This window comes from Amblyomma maculatum, chromosome 9 (genome assembly GCF_055883805.1).
Source record: "Amblyomma maculatum isolate TAMU_Amacu chromosome 9, ASM5588380v1, whole genome shotgun sequence".
In the NCBI taxonomy this organism is placed as follows: domain Eukaryota; kingdom Metazoa; phylum Arthropoda; class Arachnida; order Ixodida; family Ixodidae; genus Amblyomma; species Amblyomma maculatum.
The window spans coordinates 38,781,730-38,797,731 of record NC_139352.1 but is presented as its reverse complement, the minus strand read 5'-3'; the positions used below and the strand labels follow the sequence as shown (position 1 = coordinate 38,797,731).

Here is a 16,002-nt window from a genome sequence, read left to right as displayed (position 1 = left end):
GTCCGGATGCTCGTGAAGCAATTCCTCCAGCTCGGCGGGGGCCACCTGCTGGTCTATGCACTTGATCAGGTCTTTGATACGATCGAGAACATACAGCTCGCCTCGAGCAGAGTAGTAGCCCGTGTCGCCTGCAGGGGAACAGAAACGCATCGGTTAACTACCATTGTCCCAGTCCACTGATTTAGAAATCGTAGTGAAATCGTATTTGTTGTGAAACTGAGAAGGGACAATGGGCAGGTAAGAGGTTCCATTACGAAACAAGGTAAATGAGAGTATTCAGATATGTGGCGCAAACAAACACAAACACAACAGATGTTGGCAAGATAAAGTTTCTCAATACATAGGGACTACTTAAGTTATGGGGTGTAGATGGACATGTCCTACTGTATATGTGTGGTGGTGTTTTTAATGTATGACTTGTGACTATGTGGTGATATTTGCCTGTCCAGCGTGGTAGGAGTTACTGGGCAAAGCAGAGTTGTGGATTTACAAGACAGTATAGAATTTGTGACTGTCATGTTTGGTCGATGTTTTTGGGCTGAGAGGAAGAAAGTGTCACTATCCCCTTGGTAAAGAAAAGGAAGAATAGAAGAAGAGGAAGAAGAGATTGGTCACCGCCATGTTTGGACAAGGTTTTGGTCTGCGAGGAAGAGAGTGCCATTTTCCCCTTGGCAAAGAAGAGGAAGATGAGAAGAAGAGGAAGTTCAGACATGCCTGAGAGTAGAAGAGGAAGTGTTTTCCGGTTCTTCTTACAGTTGGTAGTGTGCGCGTGTGTAGTGTATCTTCTCCTGTGTTTGTGTTTGTTTGCGCCACATATCTGAATACGATGATGCACCAACTCGCCCCTCAAGCCGTTATTTTGTAACTGAGAGTGTTTGACGGTTAGAAAATACATTTAGGTTTGCAATTTTATATAATTATTGCCAGGCTTTAACCGACCTCAATATACCTACTTCAAAATACGTCGCAAAAAAAAAAAAATAACCCGCTAACGCATATGAGTATGGCTTTGACAATTTAAAATTCTCTGACTGCCTTCGCAAGACTACTGCAGTGCGGCAAGTAGGCGTGCGGGCGAGTGTGCGGATCGGAGTCGGCTGAAGACTATTCTAATGCTCCCACTGCAATTAAACATAATTGCTCATCTATAATACCAGTTGACATTATCTAACAAGTTATCTCACGTCACACTGCCAACCCTAAAACTCTAATATCATCTGGTATTTATGATATGAGTTCTAAAGTTCTGAACTAAAGCTCTAAATACTTTCATCGTCACCTATGTCCTATTATCGCCAATCGCAACGACCTTTCAGGTGGAAATGACGTTGGCAATTCTCGTTCGTAAAGAGGAACCGATTAGGTTTTTCTGGTTTGGGCGAGATTTAACAAACCGAATGTACAAAATCAGTGTGAAACCGCGAGAAGAAATTTTTCGCTGTGATTTTTCGTTGCGAAATCAAAAATAAAATTTAGAGTGTTCATTCAGGCGTTTACACAGCGTGGTGAAGAAGTGCTATATATCTCATTATTATACTGTTGCCGAATTGCAGATTTTTGTGGACTTGTGCCACATGTTATGCATCATCCGATGCTTTCAAACAATGCTTCATGAGCTGCTATATACTCACTGGCACTGGTTTTCTATGTTCAAGCAACAGTTTCTTTGATTGAGACGTAACGCCGCGATAGACAACGTCATTGTTGCGATCCCGTGTAGTGTTGCCTCAGTATGATGCTACACACTGCAAAGAAAACTGAACACCTTTGTCACTTCTTTCATTACATCAGCAAATCAAACGCCTGCAGAAAAAGATTTGCCATTTAACTTGGTCTCCCGGCTCCCCTTAGGGTTTTTAACTAAGCGCGCTTTTTTCCACTTGTCTCGGTGCATCGCGTTCAGCGCATTTGCTCATGTGTGGGCGATGCGAAACTGCATATGACTCGCATGTTAGTCAGTGGTGCTAAAGGGAGCAAACCTGATGTGCACGGATGAATGGGCGGCTCGTCAGGACATGGACACATGGAAGGTTTACCTCCGGCGTGTATCAGGTGCTTCGCGTGAGGTGTTGCCTCGCGCAACCACTTACGCCACGCAGCTATCCGGGCACCGATAACCCCCTCACCCGAAAGCCGGGGTTCATCTGAGACCGAAGGAGATCTAGCGAGAGTACTCAGCTGCTGAAGAGCGGGAGGGGCGCTGCCTGGAACAACGGCTTTCGTGCCGTCTCCGAGGATGGCAAACGGGCCACTTACACACTCAGACTATTATTGTGCTGATGCATCAGATCTAGACGCTTGCGTGTTTCCCCTTTCCGTAGACTGAGGTATACATGCCCAGGGCGCACTTAAACTTGCTGCTTCTCCAGCATTATTGTCAGGCCTGCGTGGCGTCGTGGACAAGTGCGCTTCGCATCGCTTTGCATTTCAGTGACATTACCGGTGGAGTCGCTTAACGCAAGGAAATGGAGCCCCACGAAAGGAAAGATGTTAAGCGTTTTGTGGAGAACGATCTTGTTTCGCATCGTATGCGCGGCCATGCCAAAGTAAGCCCCATTTTTCAATCTTGCGAGCTTTGTGTGTGATTTCACCCCGCACGAGCTTCGGGCTGAGGCTGGAGATTTTGTGAAAGCGTTTTTGATAACATTAAGGAACAATTATTTAATAATTATAACAAATGATTTCCTTGTATTTTAACCTTGTTTTATGCATACCAATATATATCTCCCGAACTCATTGGCGTCATTGGTCTTTAGGGTGACCTTAGCGCAATTATTTACGGCTGCAAGATTGGCAAATTATTCTTACGCTCAGGACGACGAGATTGTGACGTACGCGTACCGTAAGTTGCGTGGTGTAACTTCACATAATGGAGGTTCATTCATGCTGTATACTGTCCTAAACTTATTACATTACTTAGGTAGCCTATGCAACGAAATAAATTACCTTGCTGCCGTTTTATTCTAAAAAATGGGAATAATTTCTAACTCAGTGTCGATTTTCTAAAAAGAGAAATTCTTCATACCAGGAAAGACTTGGCCTCTGTGTTGAAAAATAAGGGAGCAAAATTATATGCGCTTATTGAATAGTGTTTTCCCTTCAACACAATAAACAGAGAAACGTCAATTGGCAGTGGCACCTATCATCAATCCTAGTTTTGTATACGCCAAGGATAAAAGGGCCGCTTTGAAAAATAATTACATTGAGTTACCTTAACGTAGTGAGATGTAATTGGCAATGTAAACTTTTATACTCAAGTGCAGCTTTCTGCGGCATCGATTTTAAATGTGAGAGAAATGTGGAATGATGTTTGCTGGTATTGTGAATACATTTCTGGAAATGGTCGATTCATCGATGGACAGCAAAAGCTACCATATAACAATATTAGAGACCGGTTTTGATGACCAAAAACAAAATTAACCGTGCAAAATTACGAGCCTCCCGATCGGATCAATGGGATTGATATTCATAGCGTAATGTTACAGTATAACAACAGAAATGCATTCATAAACAACTTCTAATTGCAAACGGAATTTATCCAGGAGTTCTGAATATGTTGACAGTCTTCTAGCGATATAATCTGAAATCTAATTCTTTACCTTGAAACAAAGCTTTTCCGACTATAGCGCTGTGCATCCATTGAATAGTTCGTTAAGAGCGCTTAACATTTACTTTTGTTATCTCTGCCTTGCCTATCTGACGTTCACTTTTATCGACTGTACTCGCCTGACTTGACGAAGCCCTCTTCGTCGAATACGGAAGCCGTGGCCTCCGGATTGTCCAGATAACCCTTGAAGCATGTCGGTCCTTTGATGCAGATTTCGCCGCATTCACCAGGGCCAAGTTTCTTACCAGTCTCAACGTCCACCACCTACAAAAAAAAAACAAAAAAAAAGCAACAACCTCGGCCTCCTATCTTCTTGCTCGAGAACCTTTGCCGTCAATAAGACACCTTCCTAAGGCTGCTTCTCTCACATAGTATACCCTCCTTCTAGATTACAATGCGTCACTTTGGCAGTTGGAACGGTACAGATAGTTTGTTCATGCGTGGGCTTGTACAGTACAGCAGCGCATTACTACTCTCGCCCTGTTTCGTTGTGTTTTTGCTCGTTCTTCTAAAACCGAAGGGTGGAGGAAAAGCATTGAAGAGATAAAAGAGGAGGCTGCTACGAACAGTGACGGTCCCGTACAGAATGGGTGATCAACTGAACAGTTATCTATACTAGATTAACTGCTAGTACATTCCGTTGCTCTCAATTTTCCGCTAGACGTGCTACGTGCGCACTATTGCAACATATATATTGTAGGGGTGTGTTTATTCAGTCGACACTGATGGATCCAGCCACTCAGGATGAACTCGCAGTGGAGCGTCAGGCGTGGCGAAACACCAAGACAGCGACCAACTTCTCCGTCGTCGAGTGCGCCAGCACGCGATGCATGCCAGTGACTAGGGTGACGAATATTACCACACTACAATATATGAATTTGGTTCGGGGGCACTCTTCAGGCATTTACGCTTTTTCGTCCTCATCTTTACATTTGCTTAGGATGCCTTAGGTAAGGTGTAACTGTGTTCACTTTAAATTTGTGACCTAAGAAACAAGAAGGGTTGCTAGATTCATCGGTAGCTGTTTATGAAATGGGGAGCACAGGCATGCTGATACAACAATAGATAATGACTACGACGTAAACACCTGCCTGCTACTCTTGCACAGAGATTATGTAAGTGCATGACTGCTGATGGGATTGTAAACTGAAAGTTCTTAGTGTAAATTAAAAACTACAAATACAGAGGAGTTGAGACGCAATCAACCTGTGAAAAATTGGTCACTGGCTCACCTTCACGCTGACGTAGGGCATAGGTATTCCAATCGTCTTGAAATCATGGCACATTCCCCGCGTGTGGGCAATGGCGCAGCACACCTCGGTCAAGCCATACCCTGTGCAAACCAAAGAGGAAAGGAGTTTGTCAGAACAGCGATCCTTGCAAAACTGGCTGTACAGCAGCTTTTGCGGGTAACGAGGGCGTTGCATCTTTCAGGTCCCAATATACTGCTAAAAAACTTTGTCTAACAGGATTGAAGGGATTGAGGCTGCTGTAGAGAATATGGCTACTGAAGACATGTTTTGTAAAATTTCAAATTCATTCACCCCCCCCCCCCCCCCTCCCCCTCATTTTGTTGTGGTCTTGGGACACAATACACTCTTTCTGATAGCACTTGAAACCTGCAATCTTTGCAGCACCTCCTATGTTTCGAAGGGTTTCACTGAAAGAGACTGATTTACTCAGTATAACAAAATTGGTCTTGACGTTGGTTATAATCAATTAAGCACCGAATCAAATAAGTAAGCATTGTAGTCATAGGAGAATGCTCTCACACTTATAACATAATATTTGACGCCTCTATATTCCTTGTGCATATGAAAATATCATGAGGTATTCTGATCTACAAATAAGCAGACAGAACGCCGCCCACAAGCTATCGCGCAATATTTTAAATCTGTTTTTTCCGAAAGGTAATGATTGGATTAATAATGATTTTGTGATAAATTTTCTATATGAATGTAATACTACACCCAGCTTCCGATTGGGTCTTCAGTCGCGAACATCATGTGAGCAACCTTCCCAACATATAAAATTGGAAATATTGCAAGGTATTGAGAATAATGCTTATGCTCTACTGTTGATTCAGAACCTGTGGAAGCACTTGGCTCGGCTGTGGATAACATATTTCCTTATGTTGCAACTTCACGGATTTACGAGTGCCCTTAATATTACCCAGGTAGCGCAAGGTGGGCTATGAAAGTGGGGCCCCGGTGGGTTCGATGTAGGCAACTCAGGACCGCCCCGGTGGGCTCATTCCTGCGTTGCCTACAGCCCTTGCGGGTCTGCCCACATTTTTCCCGCATTGCCAAAAGGGCACATCCCGCCAACTCCCTCTGATAGTCCTATTTTGGACAGATTCGGACAGCCACTCTGGGTGGACGTTTATTTTTTATTTTGGTTAGCCCCTGAGATAATTACATAGTGCCGATTTTGGTTGTATAGCGCAAGCTGCACTTTGGCTTGCCCACATTATTCTTATAGGGGTCCGACGCAGATAATTGATAGAAAGCCCTAGTCCAAGTTCTCCCGATCAATATTTACGCGCATAATCAATTATTTTATGCATGTCTGCCCTTTCTAAACAGCCACGATATTAAATTTTACAATAATTCATAACATTAATCTAGCCTAAATGACTTCATGTATATCTTGTTGAGGTAACGGATATGTGTGTTCTCAACAGTAATATTATGCTGACAGTTGCAGGCTGCCTACGGCAACCACATAAGGAGCAACAATTAGAAATCAGTATGCTTTAGTACCTTTAGAGCAATTTGCATGTGGCGTGAGAACTAAAGCCTTGTAATATTTCTAACCTACTTAAATGACAAAAACTGTTGTACAAATACAAATAATACCCTTTATGGATCACTGCCTTGTCGTGGCGGAGGGGCTTGCGAAACTCGATGAAGTCGTGAGCTCTGCTGTGTAGGGCCACCCAAGATAGACAGGTCACGGCAGAGAGTTCTGACAAAATGTGATTCACTGGAGAAGGTAATGGCAACCCACTCCAGTATTTCCTGCCAAGAAAACCCTATGGCCAGTCACAATACCATTATCGATATGGCGCCGGAAGATGAGCCCCCCAGGTTGGAAGGCGTCCCACATGTTACTGGGGATGAACAAAGGGCGATTCCTAGTAGCTCCAGGACGAATGAAGCGGCTGGGCTAAAGCCAAAAGGACGCTCAGTTGTGGATGTGTCGGGAAGCGACCGGAAAGTTCGATGTTGCAAGGAGATATATCACATAGCAACATGGAATGTAAGATCTGTGACGCAAGGTAAACTGGATGTCGTCAAGCGAGAAATGGACAGATTGAACATTGATATCTTGGGTATCAGCGAGCTCAAGTGGACCGGAATGGGAGAATTTAACTCCGGCGACCATTATGTCTTTTTTTGTGGGCACGAATCCAAGATAAGGAATGGGGTCGCTCTCATAGTAAACAGAAGAATGGGCAAAGCAGTGCTAGGGTACAACCCCAAAAACGATCGAATGATTTTACTTCGGATCCAAGGTCAGCCTTTCAACATAACAGTTATCCAAGTCTATGCACCGACCACTGCTGCTGAAGAAGCTGACGTTGAGAGATCTTATGCGGACCTACAATGCCTTTTAGACCGCACCCCATCATCAGACGTCGTTTTTCTCATAGGAGACTGGAATGCTAAGGTCGGGAGTGAAGAAATATCCGGAATTATAGGCAAGTTCGGTCTTGGCGAGCCAAATGAAGCTGGGCAGAGGCTAGTAGAGTTTTGTCAAGAAAACAACCTGACCATAGCGAATACTCATTTTCAACAGCACAAGAGGCGCCTGTACACATGGACTTCACCGGACGGTCTGTACAGGAATCAGATCGATTATATTCTTTGCCGGCAGAGATGGAGAAGCGCTGTACAAGCAGCAAAAACAAGGCCTGGGGCCGATTGTGGCACCGATCATCAGCTTCTTGTTGCCAAAATTAAGCGTCGATTGAGGAAAACGCAGAAAACTAGAAGGACTTTCAGGTATGATCTGGATCAAATTCCATTAGAATATGCTGTGGAAGTGAGGAATCGATTTCAAGAATTAGATCTGGAAGACAGAGAGCCCGAAGAGATGTGGACTGATGTTCGAGATATAATACAAGAAGTTGCTACTAAGGTAGTTCCAAAGCAAAAGAAATGCAAGAAAGCAAACTGGTTATCTGAAGAGGCTTTGCAAATAGCTGAGGAAAGGAGGATGGCAAAAGTTATGGGGGAAAGAGAAAGATACAAGGTTCTCAATTCGGATTTTCAGAAAATAGCAAGGAGAGATAAGAATGCCTTCCTGAACATACAGTGCCAAGCAGTTGAGGACAACAGCCAATTAAGGAACACTGGAGCTCTGTATAAGACAATCAAAAATATCAACGGAAGCTTCTGTGCTAAGCTGGGCGTGATAAAGGACAAACAAGGCAAGGACCTCACTGAAGCCTCAGAGATAAAGAAGAGGTGGCAGGAATACACAGAAGAACTGTACAAGAAGGACCCGAATGTGCAAACCCTACATAAGACGGTTGTGATTACTGGTCTCGAGCCGGGCATCCTGAAGAGTGAAGTTGAATGGGCCTTAGCCAGTCTTGCTAAGAACAAAGCTAGCGGAATTGATGGCATTCCAGCTGAGTTGCTTCAAAACCTCAACCATGACGCTGTTAACGTTCTGCATACATTATGTCAGAAGATTTGGACAACCCTGCAGTGGCCACAGGATTGGAGCAGGTCGGTTTATATCCCCATTCCAAAGAAAGGCAGTGCCAAAGATTGTTCCAACTACCGCACGATCGCGCTTATTTCGCATGCTAGCAAGGTGATGTTGAAAATCCTCCAAGGTAGGCTGCAGCAGTATGTGGATCGGGAGCTTCCGGACGTGCAAGCTGGGTTTCGCAAGGGCAGAGGAACTAGAGACCAAATCGCTAACCTTCGCTGGATCATGAAAAAAGCAAGAGAGTTCCAGAAACCCATCTACTTCTGCTTTATTGATTATGCGAAAGCGTTTGACTGCGTAGACCACAGCAGATTGTGGCAAGCTCTCGAAGAGATGGGAGTTCCAATTCACCTCATATGTCTCCTCAGGAACCTGTATGAAGGGCAAGAGGCCACAGTCAGAACTGGGCATGGTCTTACTGATTGGTTTCCGATCGAGAAAGGAGTGAGGCAAGGCTGCATACTGTCGCCCTGCCTATTTAACCTATATGCAGAGTGCATCATGAGGAAGGCCGGTCTGGACGAGTCTTCAGCTGGAGTGAAGATTGCTGGAAAACGTATCAACAACCTTAGATATGCGGATGATACCACTTTGATGGCAGAAAGTGAAGTGGAACTCAAGAGACTTCTGATCCGCCTACAGGAAGAGAGTGAGAAGTTTGGGCTTAAACTGAACATTAAAAAGACAAAGATCATGGCGTCTTGCCCTATCAAGTCCTGGAGCATCAATGGACAAGAAGTGGAAGCTGTGACAGATTTTCTGTTCTTGGGCTCCAAGATTACCTCGGAAGGAGTCTGCAGCCATGAAATTAGGAGACGCCTGCTTCTGGGAAAGAGAGCAATGGTTAGCCTTGACCGCCTAGTAAAGAGCAGAGACATTAGACTGCCAACCAAGATCCGTATAACTCGTGCTATGGTCTTTCCAGTTGTGATGTATGGATGTGAGAGTTGGACTGTGAAAAAGGCTGACCGCCGAAGAATTGACGCGTTTGAATTGTGGTGCTGGCGAAGACTCTTGAGAGTTCCTTGGACTGCCAGAAGATCAAATCAGTCAATATTGTCCACCATAAACCTTGACTGTCCATTGGAGGGTCAAATTTTAAAGTTAAAGCTCAGCTACTTTGGTCATCTGATGAGAAGAGAGGAGTCGCTGGAGAAAGATTTGATGTTGGGAAAGGTTGAAGGTCGCCGGAGAAGGGGTAGGCAGCGAACGCGATGGTTAGACGGCATCCTCGAGGCACTGCAGATGAAGTTATGTGATGTTAGGAAGATAGTGAGAGACCGGAAAGCGTGGCGTGACATGGTCCATAGGGTCACGAAGAGTCGGACACGACTCAACGACTAAACTAAACTGAACTGTTGTACAAATAATCTATAACAGTAATTTAGGACAACGTCTAATACAAGAATGGAAAGAATAATTGAACAATTGCCCGCACGGATTCTAGACCCAATACAGCCGATGTCGGACCTATGGCGGTTTTGTGTGGGTAGGCCTAATGGGGCTGGATGTTGCTGAGCTAGGGCTCCCTCATTTGGGCTTCACGAGAGCTTGCCTAAATTGAGCTCTTATTCATATTTCACCTGCCCTCGAGTAACTTACAAGGGGCCAATTAGGGCATCCTGTAGGCATGCCCATTTTCTTGCCCCGCTACGGCCGACGTATGTCGCACAGAGATTTAATGGGGGCGGCTTCATTTCGGGTCTATGAGAGCTTTCCCATAAAGACCCCACATTTAGGTTGGATTGCCCTCATATATCCTACAAGGAACCCTTGTGGTCCTATAGCAACGCCGCTATGGGACCCATGCAGCAGGAATAGGGGCAAGCCCAAATGGGGCTTGGCCACTTTTGCCCCATCGGGGACCGACGAAGGTTTTATTATGGTTGCCCCAGCTCCACTTGCCTACATCGGACCTACTGGGGTCCCACATTCTGTGCTACCTGGGTAGAAAAATATTATCTTGAGACATGTTTCAATTTGCGAGAATTAAGGGCTAGTCCTTTTCGTTAAATGTACCCCACCATGGTGGTGCAGTGATTTGAGAGCGCGAATACTGTGCGTAATAGAGCAGGATCGAATCCAAGGCTGCGGCAGCCGCCTTTCGAGTGGGGAGGGCGAAAGCAAGGTGCTCGGGAGCTGGGAGATATAATTGTACTTAAAGAGCATAAAGTGGTCAATATGTCTGCAGCCCTCCTCATGCCTTGGGCTTGAAACGTTGCGCTAATATGTCGCCGGTTCCTTCCTCTCTCGGGCCACTATTAGTCCGCCTTGTGCTGCAGAAGACCACATGTAGCCCTTTACTTCTTTTTTGTGGTCCACGACGCCTTTCCCAGGCATTTCACCCCAGAAGAGCTGCGCACCAGGCTGGGGGAATGCTTGTACACATTGGAAACCGGCGGCTAGCAGGTGGCATAAGGGATCGAACCTGGCACCTGTCGAATAGCGTAGTTCACTTTAGGACATTAAGCACCCTAAAGCCAAACCAAGCATTGGCTAAACGTAACAAACCAAGTACTCTCACAAGAAGCAATAGTGCCCATCTTGTTTCTTATTGCATGTCAGTGATAGTGCTAAAATTGTGAGCATTGCTGAGGTATAGTTTGCGAACGATTGTAAAGTGTTTTGATGATAAAGGGGCCCGAGGAAACAGCTATTCAGAATTTTCTCACCCTTTCTCAATTGTAAATAATGGCTGTCTTCAAATAAATGTGTTTAAATCTAAGTACATGACATTTTTGTTCTCTGAATAAATCATGCAAGCACGCGGTACGCTTTGTGTATCAAACAACGAAGATTAGGCTTCTCTAAATTAATTTTAGGAGTAAAGTTCCAAAATCATCTAGCATTTAAAAGTCACGCTGCACATTCAGCCATAGATGTAGCTAGATCAATTGGGTGCTTTAGAAAACAATTTACATAAACAATTTCTTAGCTAAAATGTTATGGATGACAATTAATGCTGGTTACATGGTATGAATGCGAAAGTATTAGAAGAATGTTTCCATTTAATACCCATCTCGGGAGCGGCTGAGGGGTGATCACTCGAAATTTTCAGTAGGAAGTAATTTGTGTTGTGTGATTCTCAGGGTCAAACAGATAATTCACTCCCGCCATCTCGATAACAGCTCCGCGGTAAGGAGGACAGGATAGGAAGATTAGAGCTCCCCTTGAAAACGAGAGAGAGGGTGTTCGCCGCGTTGTACGGGTGAGGGGAATGTTGAATTCCCACACCGTATTTTTGAAAATATTGAACGAGAAAACTGGAATTTGTGAACAGAATACCTTTTTTCTGAAACAGGTCATACATATTACGAATCAACTTTATTTTTACTTATGAATGCACGCCCTAATGATTAGAAGAGATTTCGGCATAAGAGTTGGGGAAGATGGGGTTTTAGCCATCGAAATAGCAGGTTTATGATGACTAGAACCAATTATGGCATGCAGCCATAGTAGTATAAAGCTACCATGATACCTTAATGAACACGACGGTACAATAAACAGGACTAGCTGTGCTATTGAGCTTTAAAGGACGTTCAGCATTTGGGACAACAAGATGCACGTCTACATGTGTCCACAGAGGGTAGACATGCAGGCGGTTTTATTTTTTTCTTTGCGCAATAATATTTCCTACCTTATTATTATCGTTCTTTGCTTTGTTTACTGCTGTATTATCGTTTTGTATGTTTTCAACGAAGTTATAAAGATATAAGAATTTTTGTTACGGATGTGATTGATGTCTGAACTATGTATATGTGCATTCCTAAATTTTGTGTTCATTTATGTGACATATTTTATCATATTTGCTTTCCTCTGTATTGAAACTTTGGACCATGCTCGTTGATTCATCACTATTTAAAGAAAAGCAGTTAGAAAGAACGAGGCAAGAAAGAACGCACAGTGCAGAGCTAACTACTTATACCGCAAAAGAGCGGTACCCACACACAAAGTTGATACGCATTCTATACAACAGTCACTGCAGGAAAAACTACGGGAGTCTCCATCACTATCTCCATCATCAGAAACGCATTGTGGTCCCGTTGAGGTGACCGAGATAGATTGCCAGTCCAACCAATAAAGCATCGATTGCTCGAAGTTTATAATGAATGGCTGTTTCCTGATAACCCCTGCCGGGCGCCTGGGGAGTACGCCGCCGCTGACACTTTTGTAGTTCGGATGCAGCCACAACAACGTGCTGGGCGAAACAGAGAGTGATGCACTTTTGGACATGGGCAGCGACATGCACTCATTATCAGACTCTAATTCAGATTACTCGGTTGATTCGCATAACGGTAGTAGACGTCATGGCCGTCTGGCATGTACTGTACATGAACTGAGCATTTGTATGCAAACGAAAAAAATGTGTAACTGTGGAACTGGTTGAGTTGCACTGCTCAGATACATTGCTGCAATTCATACTTTCTGCATTCAGTGATGCATTGCATCACTTTTCAAAATTTGCAGAGTATAAGGCAGCTTATGCTTAATCCGAAATACCAATCTACATCACAGCTTTTAAGGTTTGATTAAAGCCGTGAGCCGTTTTACAGAACCAACTCTGAGCCATGGCGTGTATGAAGTCCGTCCAACTTCGCATACCAAATTGATCAGAAAGAAACTTGCGAGAACTGAGAGTACAGCGATAAGAAATAGAATGAGGTCAGAAGATGAGATCGCGGGATGCTGTCATGAACACAGAGAGAGAAGCTACATAAAAAGAATGCAAATGGCGACATCTTTAGGGCGCTTAGGTAAAATGCTCACTGGGTGCGCTTGCATTCCAGTCTTCATTTTGGTTTCGGGTCACCTACACTCAGCAGCACAAAGTCGCAATCTGCCACATTATGTGAGAGTCCACTCGATATTGATATGAAGCCCCAGTTTAACCAAGTCGTATTCTCCCATAAAATGAGCTATCCGAGCTATAGCTCCTGCCGAATCACCAGACTATCTAGTCCCGCAATGTCACTCAACCAGCTAACCAATCAATGCGCGACCCACTGCCCCCGTTCGACTCCAAGACTAGCACGCTGCTACTAGGTCACACCGGACCAGTTGTATAGCTTGGTTAGGGACTAGATTTATGCCGGATCGGCTTCCACATAATGCGGTAACTTGCGAATGTATAATAATGAACATGTGTAGGGTGATATAGGCACAATATAAGTAAGTAGTGACTTAGCGAGTTACGCAAAACGAGGATTTGCTAAATGGGTGCAGGAGGCGTCTGCTTCACACCTTTGGAATGGGACTTAAGGATACGGCATAATTCCTGCCCCCACCATCTAGGGAGCATTTGGACTCCTAGATTTGATTAATCACTTAATTTCCTTTGCGACCATTTGTAAGTCGGAAGCGGAAGAGAACGCCGGAGTGACCTCACAACCATTCACCTTCACTTCCGTTCGAAAGAGCGCAGACAACATAAGTGATAAAGCATTCATTTTTCTCAGGGCTGAGTAATTGTTGTCAGTGATGTTGTCGCTAAGGAAAGTTGTCGAAACAACAGTGACGCTTATGCGTAGACCAAGCCTACCTCAGTATGACGTCATGACAGACGGGGTTCCGCCTACCAACAATGAATTGTTTTCTGTTTAGGGTCTCTTACCCAAGATATATTTCAGGCTGCTAGAGCTTGATACTTTTCTGTTCAGATTTCCTAATTCAGCCGCAAAAGCTTTGTATTCTGTATGGCATTACAGAAGAGACAGTCTTTAATTTCGACCCTCAATATGTAATCACTGTAAAAGCGAGAACCCGCGCTCGCCTTGAGTGCTGTGTACATATAATCCTTGAAACAGAATTCGCAGTTCAAAAAGCTATGAGAAATACAACATGGCTTAGAGCAGTTACGGAGCAAGGATTTTATATACATTTGCATTTTGTATACATAAATCGTTTATTGAATTTATTTAAAACAAGAATTATTTATTGTTTATTTATAATTCGTTAGAATTATTTAATGTAGCAAAAGCGCGGGGCACCTTCTTGTTAGGTCGATTTAAGGTGCGCCTCCATCGAAGCGCATGAGTAGTCTGACGAAAGGAGTTCTGGTAATGTATGAGGCGGGAGCTGCGGCTACCTCTCATTTATGGAACGGTCTAATGTTTGGGGCGACTACAGCTCACTCCCAGCTTGACTACATAAGGTACAGAGAAAAGGTGGTGACACGTTCAACGGATATGGCTTGACGTGACGCCTAGCTGCTCATTTCCGATGAACATAGAACAAAATGGCGCACTGAAACAGAGCGAAAAGAACACATGTCAGCGTACCGTAGGCGACAATGCATCCAGGGAAGACCTGGCTTAGTCCCCTAAGCACCTTGGGGGTCACGGAACTGCCGCCGATATACACCGCCTTCACACTGCTCACGTCCAGAGAGGGTGGCACACCGCGGTGGGCGATCACCTGCCCGTGCGTAGGGTACAGGATCACCGTGGTCACCTGAGCCAGAAAGAAAATGTTCAGTTAGTGTACAAGCACAAAGTGAGATTTTGCACAGACGCAGCCTAAATATTCCAAGGGTAGCATAGAGGCATTTTCCTTACATTATATCTGTATTAAAGACCAGTGTGATTTGTATCGGAAAATGCGATTTTGATTGACTATAGAGCTAACAGAACACTTGTCTGGGTTTCGAGATGTATTGGCTATTCGTAAAAATGTGGGCTGCTGAGTGTGCAAACCCTTTGTATAAGAACTTACTGGAGAGCTAAGCCGGCCATCTTAGCTTTATAAGTTTGCTGCATTTTTTTAGGTTGACCGGGTATTCTGAAGAAACAAAACATTAAGGAAAGGGTTAACACGACTAAAGCTAAGCAGACAAAGCGAAAGCGCGACTCCTCTATAGCTGTCTGCTAAACTCAGGAAAGTCACTGCCGGGTATAGACGGCACACAGATGTCGAGATGATTTTGGCGTGGGAAGTCCCAGGAGGCGAGCGAGATGGGCGTGGGGGCGGTGGAGTAAAGGGTATGCGAGACTGGGAGGCTATTCGGCCTTGTATCAGGCAGTATTGCATATTTGGGGAGATATGTACCAATAGGAATAAAGTTTTCTAGGTGTGTGAAGAAGAAGACGAATCGAGTGTGCCAAATAGCAGCAGCGAAGCAGCAGCAGGAGAAGAAGCGAGCGCTGACTGCTACGTGCATACGAAGGAGAAGCGGCTGGCGCGGAGGCCGCGAGCCACTAATCATGTTCAAGGTCCTATAAATCACAGACAGACAATGCTACGGTAGGATGCAGTAAACCCTTTGCTCAAACATCGTAAGACAATTCGACATAACAAGATGATGCCTCAACCCGCAGGACCCTGAATCCTCTTCAGAGGAATAGTGGGAGTGCTGCAGTACCCTAGGTAATTGAACCTAGGGTAGTGTACCAAGCTAAGTAGCCAAGGCACTTGCAGATGCATTTCCATTTAATGCCTGATACAGGGTAACAGCTTAAAACAAACCATCACAGACCAAACTTTTGAGCCACTTAAGGCCCGTGGGATTGCGGTGCATATTTATTGTTTCCACTCCGCAAAGGATATACACCCACAAAGATTTCATGCAACACCATCCCTCCGCGGCCTTCCTTCCTGCTCCTGATGAACCCGTCCAAGAAGCTGAGTGGGCCCCCCTTCGTTGCGGGTCGGAAAGCTGCCGCAGTTAGTCACTT

General features: G+C 44.6%; 1 protein-coding gene across 1 annotated transcript in view; it reads right to left on the bottom strand.

Annotated features, from left to right (window-relative positions):
- LOC146178880 (luciferin 4-monooxygenase-like) overlaps positions 1 to 16,002 on the bottom strand; it is a 54,223-nt gene that overhangs the window by 4,239 nt on the left and 33,982 nt on the right. Inside the window, exons 7-10 of the mRNA XM_084579812.1 lie at positions 14,611 to 14,782; positions 4,840 to 4,940; positions 3,727 to 3,871; positions 1 to 128 (exon numbers count right to left, since the gene is read on the bottom strand). The exon at positions 1 to 128 is cut by the window's left edge and continues 139 nt beyond it. Of these exons, the coding sequence (XP_084435938.1) occupies positions 1 to 128; positions 3,727 to 3,871; positions 4,840 to 4,940; positions 14,611 to 14,782 (546 nt within the window). The remainder of the gene's footprint in view (positions 129 to 3,726; positions 3,872 to 4,839; positions 4,941 to 14,610; positions 14,783 to 16,002) is intronic.